Source organism: Peromyscus eremicus, chromosome 23 (genome assembly GCF_949786415.1).
Source record: "Peromyscus eremicus chromosome 23, PerEre_H2_v1, whole genome shotgun sequence".
In the NCBI taxonomy this organism is placed as follows: Eukaryota; Metazoa; Chordata; class Mammalia; order Rodentia; family Cricetidae; genus Peromyscus; species Peromyscus eremicus.
The window spans coordinates 42,801,437-42,819,268 of NC_081438.1; the positions used below are offsets into that span (position 1 = coordinate 42,801,437).

General features: G+C 45.5%; 1 protein-coding gene across 6 annotated transcripts in view; it reads left to right on the plus strand.

Annotated features, from left to right (window-relative positions):
* Positions 1–17,832, plus strand: part of Evi5l (ecotropic viral integration site 5 like) — a 43,399-nt gene that overhangs the window by 1,929 nt on the left and 23,638 nt on the right. For 5 of the 6 annotated variants that reach the window (XM_059249675.1, XM_059249679.1, XM_059249677.1 and 2 more), the window contains exon 2: positions 15,734–15,918. In XM_059249675.1, the coding sequence (XP_059105658.1) occupies positions 15,767–15,918 (152 nt within the window). In that variant the 5' untranslated portion in view covers positions 15,734–15,766. Of the gene's footprint in view, positions 1–85; positions 182–15,733; positions 15,919–17,832 lie in introns of all 6 variants that reach the window. The other variant, XM_059249674.1, reaches the window with a different exon arrangement.

The window sequence follows — 17,832 nt, forward strand, 5'->3', positions numbered from 1 at the left end:
GCTCAGCCTGCTCACTTGGCACCCCTCATGTTCAAGGGCACCACTAAAAAAATAAAATAAAATAATTTTTAAAAATTACTTCTAGGTCTTCTGAGAAGACTAGACACTGTTGCTGACTTTGACCCATCTAGATCCCAGCTTCCTGGAGAAATGAACACTAAGGACTTCCCAAAAGATAATGGTGAATCCCATCCCTAATAGACACGCCCTTCCCACCCATCTTCCTGAGAAACCCACAGAATGGGTTCACTTAGATACCCCTACACATACCTAAGAGCTCAACACAGACCAAGACACATGAGTGCTCTCCTTCCCTCCCTGTCTCTACACACACACACACACACACACACACACACACACACACACACACACACGACTGCTGAGAACTACACACCTCCTTGAACCGCACAACCCAGCACCCTCAACAGGCCCCCTAACTCAGACAAAAGACAGAAGATTGTGAGGTGATGGCTCTGTCCCCAGCAGCTAGCCTGTCCCTTCCACCCCATTCTCTTTGAGCTGGGACCAGACTGGTCCTCCAGAGCGTGTCAGAGCCTGGAATTCACCTGGAATCATAGATCTCTTCCCCTTGCCCTGTCTCTCCCTGCCTTGCCCTTTTTAATAGGACAGCGTTCTCTCCTACACCAATGTCTCAAAAGGAACTAAGGCCCATTCCCAAATCTATGGCACACTTCCACCCCCACCATGGGGAGTGAGATGTTCCAGCTGCTCCTGGCCCCAGTCCTAAAGTCTGACCAGACTGGTGGGACCAGCATCCCTGAGTCTATGGCATCTGCTGGCCTCCAGAGTGCTCATCAAGGCCAGTTCCTGACAACCCTTGTGAGTTCTTTCACCCACCACCAATATGCTTGGTCAAAACAACAGCTTTCTTCTAGCATTTGGGATCTGCTTGGACCAGGTCAGACCTGCCAGAAGCAAAGACCTCTTTGTTTAAAGAATATTTTCAGAAAGGGAAAAAATGTGCTGAAGAGGGATGGGGGTAATGTGAAAGAAAGGAGTGCTCTGCATGACACCCCTCCAATTCACCCCCAAGTGTGCCACCCCCAGCCTGTCTGCCATTGAGCCACACTCCCCACATCCCTGGCTCTCTCATGGTTGTATTGCATTGGTTCTTCTCACTCATTCTGTCCCACAGCTCCCATCTTGGGGTCCCACCTGTGGGTTCCCTGTGGGTTCCTGCGGTTAACTGAGGGTGGTTTGGAAGAGATCGAAGGTGGCTTGGCCCTGGCACAAGAGCTGAGGCAAGACAGAGAGGCAAGAAGAGATCACAACACTGGCTGTGGTGTGTAGGACTGCAGGGTCTGAGGAGAATCCAGAACAAACCAGCCCCAACCAAGCATTTAATATGCCTGGAAAGACTCAGATGAAAAAGCCTAGGCTTCCTTTTAGAATATTTACAAGCAAATTCTGGACAGATTTGGAAGAAAAACTCCTTTTGGCTCAGAGCCTCAACTTCTCCATCTGGAAAATGGGGTGATAAGCTCTTAGAATAGTATTCAGTGCTACAAGGGAGCCAGTGAGGTTAGGGTGTGGCCTTGTGTGTTTCCTGGGAGCAGTGTAAAAGGGAACAGTGGGGTTTAGCAGAAAAGACTCCACACACAGCAGTTGAAGTTGGCAGCATCACTGGCCCTGATGATCCCTGTCCTCAGTGGGTAGTAGCCATATCTGAAGGTCTTAGCTGTCTTGAAGGAAGCTAGCTTAAATCAGAGCTGAAAGAATACAGAAAAAGATGGTCTGTTGTGGGACTTGTAGTCATGCACGGGGTCTCCTGGAAGGCCTGGTGACATGGGGAACTATTGGCCAGCCATCCTCATGCCCCACATAGAGCACTGAACATGGAATAGATGTTTGTCACATCCATTTGCTGAAAGCAGGGGTCCATGAAAAGACTTGAAGGTCACATAGCACATGGGAAACTGAAAGACCTCCCATTCCTCAGAGGACTTTGCACAGATGGGCACAGTGGGGTAGAAAGGCTCCCTGGGATAGAATGTGAACTCTATAGAAAGTGCCTGCAGGCTTCAAGCTTTTGAGTGGAACCAGCATAGCTTTGCAGTAGTTTGAGGATATGGATCCATTGTCTTTTATGTCTGTGCTTTGATAGGTACTGGTAGATCAAAAACATGTCTCAATTTCCTCCAGTAGAGGGTGATGTCAGTGTTTATGGGTGATGACCCACTGTACTCAGGGAATTGAGTCAAGTGTCCTGTATCTAAAGTCTGAACAGCCAGCTTGGAGAGAGGGGAAGAGTTGGACCCAGAAGCACACACTGATTGAGCTCATGCCTTGCATTCACAGTGCCAAGCACCATTTGCATATCATCTCAATTAATCCTGAGCAACCCGAAGGAGCCAGCATTCTAGTGTGTGTCCTTGCCATCACACCCTGCTGCTGCAGAAGGGATGCAGGAGACAGAATTACATACACTGTGCTGCTGTAAGAGCTCTGAGAAAGGACCAATGCATCCCCAGGGCATCCAGGAAGATGTGGCAGGGGTGACTTATGGATGCAGTCACCAGACAGGCATGGCAGGTTAAGGTGTTCCAGAAGTACTTGGACAGGGTCCCAGGAGGTGGGAGCCAGCATGGTTCCTTCAAGGGATATGTGACTTCTTCCGAGCATGGATGGATAGGCTTTACCCTTCAGGCCAAAATATACCAAATGTAATCCACATGACAGTTATACATCATCAGGCACTCATGTACAAAAAGATCAGAATTGGGAAGATTTAGGGAAGGTACAAACTACATCAACTCCAGGAAAGCCCAAGTCAAGCAATAGGAGGAAGGAGATCATTGAGAGCTAGCGTGCTCCCCCTGCCACTCCCATCCCTCAGAGGGACATTTCAGTGCCCTTTTGCCATAATTTGCCTCCACTTTACTGTCAGTTCTCAGCATGTATCAATGTTCTTGTGAAATCATTTGTTTGTAGGTGGCATGGTGGGTGTATGTGGCTATTTTACATATGTGTAAATACACATGTGTGTGACTGCACATGTGGAGTACAGGGGTCAATGTTGGGGGTCATTTCTCAGTATCTGTCCACCTTGGTTTCTTTTGTTGGTTTGTTTGCTTGTTTTTTATTTGATGTTTATAGTATTTTGCCTGCACGTGTGCACAGGCACACATGCATATCTGGTGCCCATAAAGTCCAGAAGACAGTGATAGATCCCCTGGAAAACTGAATTACAGGCTGTTATAGCCACCATGTAGGTACTGGGAATTGAACCTGGTCCTCTGCAAAAGCAGCCAGTGCTCTTAACTATTGAGCCATCTCTCTAGACACTGTCCACCTTGTTTTTTGAGATAAGTCTCTTGGCACGCCTTTAATCCTAGCACTCAGGAGACAGAAGCAGCCAGATATCTGTAAGTTTGAGGCCAGCCTGGTCAAGAGGGAGTTCCAGGACAGCCATGGCTACACAGAGAAACCCTGTCTCAAAAAACCAGAATAATAGTAGCAGTGGAAGTAGTAGTAGTAGTAATATTAAATTTAAAAAAGGAAAAGAGAAGGAAAAAAAGGTCTCTCACTGGGCCCCAGAGACCCTCTGGTCTCTGCTTACCTAGCACTGATCTTACAAATATCCACCATCATGCCTGGCTTTTTACATGGATGCTGGGGTTCGAATTCAGGTCCTCGTGCTTGCATGGAAAGTACTTGACTATCTCCCTGGACCTATAAAGTAGGGTTAGTGAATAGTTAGGTTTTGCCTGTGTATATTATATGTATGGTATACTTGTATGTTCTGCTGCACAAGTGCGTGTGAAGGCGCACTTGTATGCATGTCTGTGTGGACGGTAGAGGTTGACACCAAGTGTCTTCTTCTATTGCTCTCCACTTTCATCTCCTAAGACAAGGTCTCTTGCTGAAACTGTAGTACTACAGTTTGCCTAGTTTAGCAACCCAGCTTGCTTAGGAATCACCTGTCTTCTTTCAATTGCTTGAATTACAGATGGCTACCATCCCTTCTCTGCTTTTTTTTTTTAATAATTTTTATGTGTATCTTTGTTTGGCCTACTTGTATGTCTATGCATCATGTGCAATGCCTACAGCTAAAAAGGGGCACCAGATCCTCTGAAATTAGAGATACAGACAGTTGTGAGACTCAAAGTGGGTGCTGGGAACTGAACCTGGGTCCTCTGCAAGAGAAGCCAGTGCTCTTAACTACTGAACCATCTCTCCAGCCCTTCCTGCTCAGCTTTGACCTGGGTTCTGTGAGTCCAAACAGTGGTCCTCATACTTGTACAGCAAACACTCTATCCATAGAGCCATCTTCCCAGAACCCCCATGAAATCTTTTCCTTGATATCTGTCTCCCATGTAGTCTGTGAGCAAGTCCCATGAGAGGAGGGTATCTGTGTTTTTCACAGGTGAATCAAGATTCATATAGCAATTTCTCAGTAAAATGTGTTTGATTTTACAAGCTAATGGGCTTCTCTCCCTCAGCCATTTCTGAAACAGAAAGAGGTCAGATCTGTCTGCCTTGGGTGGGTGCTAAAGGTAAAGCCAATATGCCTCACCTGGGCCCACCACCCAGCTTGACAAGCACAGGAAGCTGGCACAGATATCAAAGAAATGCATCTTCATCTGTGCACCTGCTACAGGAAGCCCTTATGAAAGGGCTTTGATGCTCTTCCTCTGTCATTTTCAGGGACATTAAAATAGAGAATATGAAGAAAGTTGCTCCCAAATGAACCTGTTACAGTGGCAGAAAAAGATACATGAAGAACATAAACTTACTCTTTTTAGGTCAGATGAGAATCTGAAGGTCATAATAGTCCACCCTTCAGGTTTTCACCTGAAGGTGTGTTGCTGCTACTGCTGCTGTTATTACCAATAACAGTGATTATAAGTTTGCAGTGTTTAGTCCTTAAAGAGCATCACCATATAAGGGGCAGTTTGCACTGGACATTGGGGACCCCACAGTGGCCTTGACAGCCCTACCCTCAAGGAACTATCCATTCAGCAGGGAATAAATATAGGCCACTGTTGATCCTAAACACAGAACAGAAGTGGGAGTGGCAATAATACAGAGGGGAGAGGAGGGAGAAAGGAAGGGAAAAATAAAGGAGAGAGAGAGAGAGATTCAGGTACTATCATTAGCCCTGTTTACAGATTGAAATTGCATGGTACCCTGGATCACAAAGGGAGTATAAAAGGGATTTAAATTCATATTGCTGGCTCTAAGGTCTCAACTGTAAGCCAAGAGATCTAGAATAACTCTCCATACTCCAAGAATGTGGAAACTTGCAGAACATCTTGAAGAAATGACTAAAACTGACGGCATGTAGTGCCATTGGTAAAGTGCTTACTTGGCGTGCACAAAGCCCTGGATTCAATCCCCAGCATTATAAAAAAAAAAAAAAAAAAAAAAAAAAAAAAAAAAAAAAAAAAAAAAAAACAGGCTTAGTGGCTTTTCTACTTTCATTTCTCTTGGTGAGATAAAGTATCATGGCCAGAAGTTTGAAAGATGGCTCAGCAGTTAAGAGTACCTGCTGTTCTGCATAGGAACCAAGTTCAATTCCCAGCACCCATGTTTGCGGGGGGGGGGGGGGCAACAATGCTTGTAACTCCAGCTCTGGGGATCTGACTCCTCTTCTGGCCTCCAGGGGTACCAGCATTCACATACATATACCCACACAGAGACACGAGTACACATAACTAAAAATAAAATGAATTTCATTGGACATGGTAGCACAGGCCTTTAATCCCAGCACTTAGAAGCCAAAGGCAGGTAAGATCTCTGAGTTTGAGGCTAGCCTGGATGTCTACCAAGCTAGTCCCAGGACAGCCAGGTCTATACAAGGAAACCCTGTCCTCAAAATCCAAAATAAATTTTAAAAAATAATTGGAGGATGGGAGTTTCAAAATAGGATTTCTCTTTGTAGCCTTGGCCATCCTGGTACTCACTCTGTTGACCAAGCTAGCCTCAAACTCAGAGATTCTCCTGCCTCTGCCTCCCGAGTGCTGTGCCACCACCATCTGGCAATAAAATGCATTTTTTAAAAATACCCTGACCAAAAATAACTTAAGAGAGGAAGGTTTATTTTAGCTTACAATTCCAGATTACAGTCTATCAGGAAGTCAAGGCAGGAGCTTAGGTGGTTAGTCACTATCAAGAATGGAAGAGTAGCTGGGCAGTGGTGGTGCACACCTTTAATCCCAGTACTCGGGAGGCAGAGGCAGGCAGATCTCTGTGAGTTCGAGGCCAGCCTGGGCTACAGAATGAGTTCCAGAAAAGACGCAAAAAGCTACACAGAGAAACTCTGTCTCAAAAAAACAAAACAAAACAAAAAAAAGAACGAAAAGTAAAGACTGTACCCATGCTCCTACTTGCTTGACTTTTGCTTAGCAAGATTTCTCACTCTCATATATTCCAGGGCCCAGCATAGGGAATAATGTCACCCACAGTGAGCTGTATCAATTAACAATCAAGACAGTCCCACAGGTGGGGGGAGGGGGGCACAGGCCTTTGGGAGACAGAGGCAGGTAGGTCTCTGCAAGTTTGAGGCCATCTGATTTATAGAGTGAACTACAGGACAGCCAGGGCTACACAGATAAACCCTGTCTCAAAAAAAAAAAAAAAAAAAAAAAAGAGTTCCCAAAATTGAGACACTCTTCCCTAGTGATTCTAGGTTACAGCAAGCTGACATTTAAAACTAACCAACAGTGTGGTCTACATCTGTCATCCCAGCATTCAATAAGTGGAAGCAGAGGATCTAGAGTCCAAGGTCATCCTTATCTATATGTCAAGTTTGAGACCAGCGTGGGCTACATGTGATCTATCTCTAAATAAATAAATAAATAGATAGATAGATAAATAAATAAATACATACATACATACATACATACATAGAGCTGAAAATGGGGATGAAAAGAGCAATCCCCAATGCTGTTCTTGTCCCAGGGACTATGTGGCCTACCTTTTGCCAAACAAAAGAACCTGGAACCCAGCCAGACCATTGCCCCAGGACTTGTGGACAGCCACAGCAGTGATGTTCTGCTAGCCAGTTTAGGAAAATTGGGGTCAGTAGGCACCTTTCAAAGCTTTGGATCCTGAACTGAATCTATGTTCCCAGTGATCATGGGAGGGAGAGGATCAGACATGAGACAAAACCAAAAATGTGGGGTCTTTATTCCTGTTTGTAATGTCATGTACTCTCTAGAAGATACCTGCATAGGCTCCCTGGCTCACTGTGCTGAAAAACAGTGACTGTGATTTACCAAATGCTAGCTGCACTCAGTATTTTGCATATATCATTTCTCTCTGGGTCTTTTTGTTTTGTTTTTCAAGATGGTTTCTCTGTGTAGCCTTGGCCATTCTAAAACTCACTCTGTAGACCCGGCTGACCTCAAACTCAGAGATTTGCCTGTCTCTGCCTCCTGAGTGCTGGGATTAAAGGCGTGCACCACTATGCCCAGCTTTGTTTTTGTTTCGGGAATTTTTTTTTGGTTTGTTTTTGTTCTTGTTGTTGTTGTTTTGAGACAGGAGAGGGTCTCATGTTAGCCTCAAACTCCCAGTGTAGCTGAAACCAGCCTTGAACTCCTGTCTTCCTGCCTGTACATTCTGAGTGCTGAAGTGACAAGCATGCACCACCATGCCTGACTTTGTGGAGGAGGGATGTTTGTGCGAGTGCACACGCCTGTACGTGTTCACAGAGACCAGAGAAGGGCATCAGGGGCTTCTCTTCTATCACTCTCTGCCTTATTCCTTTGAGGCAGGATCTCTCCCTGAACCTGGAGCTCATATTTTAGCATCTAGCAAATCCCAGCAATCTTCCTATCTCTGACCCTTACAACACTGGGTGCTGGCATCTGAACTCGGGTCCTCATGGTTAAGCAGCAAGTACTCTTAACCACTGAGCCACCCTTCTAGCCCACACACCTGGTTTTATGTGGTGCTAGGAGTGGATCCCAGGACTTCATATATGCTAGGCAAGCACACTACCAATTGAGCCACATCCCTGGCTCATATTTATATTGTTTTTAAAATAAAAATGTAGAGAGGGTGGAAGCATCATGGATAAGCTTAGGGCAAAGATTCTAGAGTGAGAAAACAAAATTCAAACCCTCTATGACAGAATTGGGGTACCAACCACTGACCCTCTACTCAGTGTGGCACTGCTCACATGGCATAGTAGTCCTTTGCTTTTCTAACTAACCTTGTGCACAATCTTTTTTGAAAAGAATTTTGGGGGCTGGGGATATAGTTCAGTAGTAGATCACTTGTCTAGCATGCATTAAATCCTCTTTGATCACAAGCACCACAAATAAAAGTTTATTCACACACACACACACACACACACACACATATTGTGTGTATAACTTATTTTTATATTTATAATTTGGGGTGTTTTTTTGTTTTTGTTTTTGTTTTGAGACAAGGTCTCTTGTAGCCTAGGCTGGATTTGAATTCATTATGTGGCCAAGAGTGGCCTTGTTACATTTTTATTTATTTATTTTGTGTGCAAATGTGTATGTGAGCACATGTCCTCTACAAGAGCAATACATGTTATTAACTACTGAGCCATCCTTCCAGTTCCTAAAGATTTATTTTTATTATTTTTTATTCAGTGTCTGTGTTTGAATTTGTGTGCATGTGCATGTGGATATTTGCAGGACATCGGCTCCTATAGAGCTGGAGTCCAGGCTGCTGAAAGCTGACTGACCTGGATACTAGAACCCTAACTCAGGTCCTCTGGAAGAGCAGCAAAAGCACCTAACTGCTGAGCAGTCTCTCCAGCCCAACACCCTTATTTGTTAATATACTTTTTTTGTTTATTGGATCAATGTATGTGTATGACTGTATGATGTATGTGTTCAGGCATGCAGGTACATACCACTTTGTGCATGTGGAAGTCAATGACAGCCTCCAACATCTGACCACAACTTCCATCTTGTTTGAGACATGGTGTGGTATTGTGTTAAACTTACCTGGAGTCAGAGACAGAACAGCCACTAGATACAAAGGCTAGAAAATGGTGGCACTCACACCTTTAATCCTAGCACTCCAGAGGTAGAAATCCCTCTGGATCTCTATGAGTTCAAGGCCACATTGGAAACGGCCAGGCATAGTGACACATGCCTTTAATCCCAGAAAGCCAGCCTTTAATCCCAGGGAGTGGTGGTAGAAAGCAGAAAGGTATATAAGGCATGAGGACCAGAAACTAGAAGCATTTGGCTGGTTAAGCTTCCAGGCTTCTAGCAGCAGTTCAGCTGAGAACCATTCGGATATGAGGACTCAGAGGCATCCAGTCTGAGGAAACAAGACCAGCAGAGAAGTTGGCCAGGTGAGGTTAGCTGTGGCTTGTTCTGTCTCTCTGACCTTCCAGCGTTCACCCCAATACCTGGCCTCAGGTTTGATTTTATTAATAAGACCATCTAAGATTTCTGCTACAACATGGTCTCTTGCTATTACGCTAGCTGGACCCAAGAGCTTCTGTGGATTCTCATGTCTCTACATCCTGTGTTGCCATTGGATTGCTAGGATTACAGACGGGCACTACTTGTCCAGCTTTACAAGGGTTCTGGGGATTCAAAGTCAGGTCCTCATGCTTGCGCAGCAAATACTTTACCCTTTGATCCATCTCCCCACCTACCTCTAATTTCCATGTTCTGTCCTTAGTTATCACATCTCCTTCAGCTCCTATGGGCTATGGCATTTCCTGGTAATGCCCTTGTTTTTGATGACCTTGACAGACAAGAGGCCTCGTTGATATTTCATGCAGTATCCCTTCATCAGGACCTGGGTGGTGTTTGTCTCATGGTAGAGTAAGACAATGACTTCAGTGGAGAAAAACCACAGAATTGAAGCACCCCTCCCCATCACCTCCTGTCAAGGGCATGTGATATCCTTGTGAGGTTACTGTTGCTGCTGACCCTGATCACCTAACTAAACCACATGGGAATTTTTGTCTTCATTCACTCAACAGATGTTTACTGAGTACCTGCCAAATGTTAATAGTACGTTAAGGACTTAGAGCAGAAAGATATTGCTTTGTCCTCCCATCATTCACAAACTTATAGAGCAGGCAAGGACAGAAGCCATTGCCAGAGAATGTGTGTTGGGGGCTAAGAAGACAGCCCAGTGGTTAAGGCATGTGATATGTAAGTGTGAGGACTGGAGGTCAGATCCCTTGTACCCACCTAAATGCTTGATGGGTGTTCTGGACCACCTGTAATCCCAGCTGTCTAGATAGGCTAGCAATGTAGATGAACTCTGGATCTAAGTGAGAATTCCTGCCTCTATCTATAATGTGAGCAACTGAGGAAGATACCTGACATCAACCTCTGCATGAATCCTATTGCATATGAATGTGCTCCTCCATCCTGTGCATGCACACACACATATATGAGAAGAATATGTATATTGAACTGGGGTTGGGGAGTATTTTCAGAGGAAAAAATTCAGGATGGTAGAACAAGGTTGACAGATTTTATAATAAGCATGCTTAAGGTGGAGCTAAAGAGATGGTTCAGAGGTTAAGAGCATTTGTTGCTCTTTCAGAGTTCAGTTCCCAGCACTCACTTGATGGTTTACAGCCATCTTTAACTCCAGTTTCAGAGAGAGTAAAACATCCTCTTCTGACATCCAAGGGCAGCAGGTGCACATACATACATCCAGGCCAAACACTCATACTCATAAAATCAATCTAAAAAAATGAAAAAAGAATGCTCAAAGCTGGAGAAATGGCTCCGTAGGTAAAGGCATTTACCAGCAAACCTGACAGCCTGAGTTCGATCCCAGGGATGCACGTGGTGCGAGCACACAACTGACTCTCACAAATGGTCCTTGGTCATCCACATACATGCTGTGACACACACACATACACACCACTAATTAATTAATTAAATGTTTTAATTGGGGAAGAAAAGGGAATTCTCAGCCAGGAGCAGGGCTGCAGCTCAAGTAGCAGATTGCTCATCCAGCATGCTCCAGGCCCTGGGCTCTGACCGCAGCACCACATGAAATTGGGCATGGTGATGATGCCTCTAAACAAAAAAACAAAGAATAGAGAGGGAAGGGGGAAGAAATAATGTGTTAGATTCAACTGCACATAGCAGGCCAAAAGACCCTTTCTAAAATCCCACCCTAGCCCACAGGCCCTAAAAGAAAAGGCTCTGGTTACTGCAGAATTGTTCTACTCCTCATGGTGTTCCAGCCCTCTCCCTTTATTTTCTGTCTTTTGGGTTTTTTGTTGTTTTCTTTTTCAATACAGGGCCTCATGCATGCTAGGCAAGTGATCTACATTCCTACTTTTTTTATTTTATTTTTTAATTTTGAGACAAGATATATTTCCCAGGCTGACCTAGAACTCATTGTGTAGCCAATAGCAATCTTGAACTTGTAATCCTCTGCCTCAGACACCCAGGTGCTGTGATGATAGGCATGGGCCATCATGCATGGTTTACCAACTCATTTTATTTTTTGGGACAGGGTCTCACTACGTTGTCTTGATCTCACTCTCCAACCCAGTCTGGCCTTGAACTTGTGGTCTCCCTATACTAGGCTCCTGAACAGCTGTGATTACAGGCCTGCACCACCAGGCCCTGCCCCATCTTCTGTGCATAGTTCCTTTGCAGCCTAACTTATCCTTCATCTTTTTGATTGAGGTGTGATTCATGTAATAAAAGTCATCCACCTAAAGTTTATCACTTGCACAGTGTTGTACCGCCATCACCATTATCTAATTCTAGACACCCCTTACCCTCTAGGCAGTCATCCTATTTCCTCTCTGTCTCTGCCCTGGAAAGCACTAATCCATTTCTTGACACTATAGATTCATCTAATCTGCATATTTCATGTAAGTGGAAACCAACAACTTGTAACTGGTTTCTCTCACTGAACATAAGGTTTTTAAGGTTCACTCATGTTATATCATTCCTTTATAAAAAGGCTGAGTAATATTCTAGTATATGTTTTGCTGAAGCATTCATCTATTGATGGATACTTACATCATTTGTACTGTGTAGCTACTGTGAGCAGTGCTGCTATGAACACTCACTCATATGTACTCTTGTATGGGTGGATACTTCAGCTGTCTTGGGTAGACCTCTAGTGGGGAAAGTGTTGGATCCTACTGTAGCTCTTTACTTTGAGAAACTCTGGCTGTCTTCCCATTCCAAGCATTTATCTGGATCTATCATAGACATTTTGGGTGATTGTTTCTTACTAGGAAGATCAAGGGTGACTCCTGCCTTAGTGTGAAGGCCACTGAGTATTGTGCAGGATCTGGGGAATGATGGAGCTGTTGAGGGCCAGCTGGCAATCTTGGCTAGCCCTGGTAGAAAGAAAAAGCAAGAGATGAGCGTTTCACATGTATTAGCTGGTTTAAACCCTGAGAGTAGGGCTGGAGAGATGACTCCATGGTTAAGAGCACTGGCTGCTCTTGCAGAGGATCAGGTTCTATTCCCAGCACCCATGTAGTGGCTCACAGCCATCCTTAACTCCAGTTCAAGAAGATCCAATGCCTTCTTCTGGCCTTCATGGGCACCAGGCACACATGTGGTACACTTACATACAAGCAGTAAACATTCGTATACAGAATACACACACACACACACACACACCCATTTGGTTTTTTAAGACAGAGTTTCTCTGTATGTAGCCCTGGCTGCCTGTAAGTGCAAGGGTGAAGCGCACTCTGAGGCTGGGCCCTCTCTGTTCTCAGACACTGTGTAGTCCCAGGCTACCTGGTTATTCATAGGTGCACTTGCCCTGAGCTCTCAGTGCTCCCCAAATCCAGCAGTAGTTCTGGACCCCTCATCCTGCCTCCACCTCCTCTACTGCCTCTTGTATGTTCTGCCAATTCTGAGGCTGGCCCTGCCTAGAAAGATCATCCTGCCTCAGCACTTTGTGGTAACAACTCTGTCTAGCCACAGACTTTGACACTGCTGGAGGTCCTGTAGCAGCCCCCTCTGTCTCTCCCTCAGAAATTATTAACTCCTAGTTTAGCAGTTTACAACTGCTTGAAAACCTTTAGGACAGGTGATCACCAGCCAGCCCAGCACTCACAGAAACCTATAACCCTGGACTGGGGAGGGATTAAAGTACCTGCTATGCAAGTTTTAGCAATGTGTTCCAATCGCCAGAACCCATGTAAATGCCCAGTGGTGGTAGTCTGCCTGTACTTCCAGCTCATGAGCTCTGGGTTTGATTGACAGACCCTGCCTCAATGAATAAGATGGAAGTGTGATCAAGGATGACTCCTGATATCAACCTCAGGCCTCCACATGCAAATATATACAGAGAGAGAGACACAGAGACAGAGACAGACAGACAGAGAGAAAGGAAAAAATAAAAACCAAAATCCAGAGTGCTCTGCTCCCAAATAGAGTTGGGGAGCACTTGAGGCTGGAGATAGAACCTGGATCCCTGGTCCTGTAGGGAGCCAGGTTCCTGAGGAGGAAGAATTCTGCGATCCTCATAAGATGAAATGAGAGCTGTGAGACTCCAAGCCCCACTCATAATAGAACATCAGTGGAGAGAGGTCCAGAGCTAAGCTCATGACCAGGATGAAATCCAGCTGGCCTGGGATCCCTAGAGTTGATTGGGGACTATAGAGAGGTGCTCAGTGCAGATGGGTGAGCAGTGTTCTTCTCCATATTGTCTCTGTTCCCCACTGCCTGAGGAATCAGATGTCCCATCTACAGGGACCATGTGAGGCCCTTTCTGTGACCGAGTCAGAACTGGGTCAGGTTGGGTTCAGGAACACAAAGCAGACTTCTGGGATAGAGCACAGAAGGATGTGGGCAGGTATGAAGGTACCATACTATGTAATCAAACTGGAGCAGAGATTTCTTCCTGTCTCTACAGCCCCAGGATTCTCCATGTTCTCAGACCCTGCATAGTGGCTGGCCTCACCAAGAGGAGCTAGATAGGAGGAACATGTTCCCCAGCCTCTGCCTTCCCTCCTAGAGCCTTTTCCTTTTTTTTTTTTATTTTTAATCTGTGTGTCATCTATATCTCTCCGTGTATTTGTGTGTGTGTGTGTGTGTACATGTTCATGTGTGTGAGTACAAGTGCACATGTAACCATGTTGTGCATTTGGAGGTCTTAAGGAAAACCTTGGATATCAGAGTCTCCTGTTGGTGGCCACTGTGTACTCCAAGCTAGCTGGCCTACAAGTTTCTAGGGATTCTCTTGTGTTTACCTCCCATCTCAGGATGGATAAGGAGGGCTAAGATTACAAAAGTGTATGTGCTACCATGTTAGCTTTAGGTAGATTGTAGGCATCCAAATGCATGCCTTCATTGATATGTGTTTTATCCACTAAGCCATTCCTCAGACCATTCCAATGCATTTTCTGGCCCAGAAATGCTCCCCACCAGGGAAATGCCAACTTTGCCTCCAATCTCCTTCATGCCATAGCAGACCCTAGGAACTCCAGCTCTCAGCAAGACCTCCCGCCATGGTCCAGGATATATAATAGCAGCCAACACTGACAGACAAACATGTCATATGCTATATATCACATGCTTGATTCACAGTCACCCTTTGAGACTGGTCTTAATGGATCCTAGTTTCTACAGACCAGAGAAGCTCAGTGACTAGCCTAAAATCACACAGGTTATTGACAGAGAGTCAGGTCTCAAACAATGGCTTTCTATGAGTCTACAGCTTCTTCTGCTGTTTTGTATGTGTGTAGAGTTGCACAGATGTGAGTGTGCACATGGAGGCCGAGGACACCGCAGCTGTTGTTCTTTAGCTGTCCGCTCTGCTTATCTCTGTTGTGGGTGCTGGGAACCAAACTTGGTCCTCTGGAAGAGCACTGAGCCAACACTCAGGTCATCACCTTTTTTTTTTTTTTTTTTTTTTTTTAAAGACAGGGTCTCTCAATGGTCTGAAATTCACCAATTTAGCTAGGCTGGCTGGTCAGTGCACCCCAAGAACCTTTCTGCTTCTCTCTCCCTAGCATTGAGATTAAAGCACACACCACCACACCAGCATTTTTTACATGGGTTTGGGGATCTAACTCACTCAGGTCCTCATGCTAATGTGGCAAGCACTTTACAGACTGAGCTGTTTCCCAATCCTGAGCATTTGGTTTTTATCACCAGACAGACAGAAATAATTTTTTAAAAAAGGCATTGTCCTCAAAAGCCCCCAGAAGGCTAAGCTGATGACCCCAGGAAAAGTAGGAAAGAAGCCCTGGCATGTGGAGACTGAGATCAGGATGCTCCCTCTGAACCTTCAGCTCCACTGTGTATCCACTTAGGGCACTGGTTCCTGGCACTTTGAAGTGGCCTTGGCTTCCCAGCCAAGGAGACATTATTGTTCCAGCCATTGACAGCACCAGACAATTAACAATGGTGAGTAACTGCTTCATCTGAGCCAGCAGCACACTCTTCTTGATGAGACAGGGCAAGTCAGATGCCACCATGAGGCTCCCAGGGCAAGCCACTGCAGAGTACAGAACACAGTCAGGAAAGGTCACCAGAACAGAGGCTTCTGTACCCCTGAAGTTTCACATAGGATCTTTGGGACCTCCAGTGACAGGAAGCCTCTGGCCCAGGCCCTGCTGCTGGATCTGAGCTTTGGCTCTTGGATAGGTTGCAGCACATTGAGTCTACGGTACAACTGGGAGTGGACCAGAAGCAGGAAGTCTGGGATGATGGAGTGTTCTCAGGGTGAGCAGGCAGACTCTGCTGGCCCAGAGCTAACTGTCCAAGGTGGGCACCCACCCAGTGCTAACTACATATATCTCCAACCTCAGACAGAGCTGTAACCTGGCTTACCCTCCCGGCTGATGAGCCTGCCCACCATGGCGAGCCCCACTCTGAGCCCCGACTCCTCATCTCAGGAGGCGCTGTCAGCACCCACCTGCTCCCCAACCTCCGACTCCGAGAACCTCAGCCCAGATGAACTAGAGCTGCTGGCCAAGCTTGAAGAGCAGAACCGGTGAGTCAGGAGGAGAAAAGCTGGTTCCTGGATTCCCAGGAACCTTCACATTCAAAGCTGGACCTGGGCTACACAGAGTTACAGCTACCACAAGATGCTTAAAGAAGGGTTTCTTTTTCATCCTTCCAATCTGAGATGGATAAATTGGTTCCCTCATCCAGAAGAAGAAACCTACATTTCAAAATGTCAAATGAATCTGGCTGCCATTTACAAAGCCATTTTTGAAGGAAGAGGTTAAAGCTCCCAGCAGACCCTGTCTTAGAGGTCTTGTTTTGTTTTGTTTCAGGGAGAGGGAATCTTTGAGTTTTCTGTCTGTTTGTAGAATCCCCTCACTGGGGGATTCTAGGCAAGAGCTCTACTGAGCCGTATTCCCAGACCCTCACTGGGGGGGTTCTAGGGGAATGCTATACCACAGAATTATGCCCACAGCCCCTCACTGAGGTATTCTAGGCAGGGGCTCTACTACTGAGCCACAACCCTGGGAGCCACAACCCTGGGCTCATACCATTACTCAGGAATAAAGTGAATCCAACAGATCAGGAGACACTGGCCACAAAAAAAGGTACTTTATTACTTACAGTTCCCAAAAGGAGAGGAAACAACCTGTCAGTCAGGAGGCAGACTAGAGTGTGAGGAAAAATGCTGGCTAGAACCTTTGTGTTGGTTTCCATGGGCAAGAGTGGGTGAAGCAGGGCAGGCAAGCACACGATTCACTGACTTGAAGCATTTCAGTTAGCTCTGGCTAGAGGTCTGTACCTGGATATGCTGGGTATTCAACCCTGGGGTGATATAAGCAGATGGATGGTGAGCAGAGTGTAAAAGCTTGATGGAGGAAGTGGTTAGGGTGTGGGCGCTGGATTGGTTGATTTGCATATGAAAGTTCACTCACAGGCATGTGGGTCTTTCCTGTTTTTAATAACTGCCTAGCCCTAGGAGGGACCATCTCAGTCCCTCCATCTATCCAGAGTCTATAAAGCTGTCAAAGGTGTCCTAAAGGTCCTAGCACCCCAGCACATGGAGAGCTATAGCAGGAGAGCCAAGAGGTTGAGGCCAGCCTGGGCCTTGCAACCAGATCCTGTTTTAAAATAAAGGGCTAGAGCTGTCAGTGGTAGAGCACTCACCAAGAATGCACAGGTCCCTAAATTCAATCCCCATTTCAAAAAGTAATAGAGGAAAGGAGGCTGGAGATATGGCTTAGTGGTTAAAAGCCTAGCTAGTTGCTCTTTCAGAAGACCTGGGTTCAATTCCCAATATCTACATGGTGACTCACGGCTATTTGTAACTCCAGTTTCAGGGAAATGGATTCCCTCTTCTGATCTTTGGACACCAAGCACAAAATGGTGCTCAGACATACATGCAAGCAAAACACCTAGAATACAAACAAAATGAAATATTTAAAATATGAATTATTCTGGGTATTGTGGCACACACCTTTAATCCCAGCCCTTGGGAGGCAGAGGCAGGTGGATTTCTGAATTTGAAGCCAGCTGACCTACAGAGTGAGTTCCAGGACAGCCAAGGCTACACAGAGAAACCATGTCTTGAAAAACCAAAATATAAGGAGGAGAAGGAGAAGAAGAAATATAAGAATTATTTTTTAATAAAAAAGAAGGAAGGAAGGAGGAGAGATGGTTTTATTTATAAAGTCCTTGAATATAATCCCCAGAATCCACATTAAAAACTAGTTATACCAAGGCATTTAACCCCAGCACTCAGGAGGCAGAAGCAGATGGATTTCTATGAGTTTGAGGCCAGCCTAGACTACATAGCGAGTTCCAGGCTAGCCAGGGCTATACAGTGAGACTCTGTGAAAAAGAAAAAAGAAAGAAAGAAAGAGAAAAAGAAAGAAAAGTAGCCATGCTGAATGCTGACACGTGCTTACAATTCCAGCAACAGGGAGGTAGGGACAAGGCA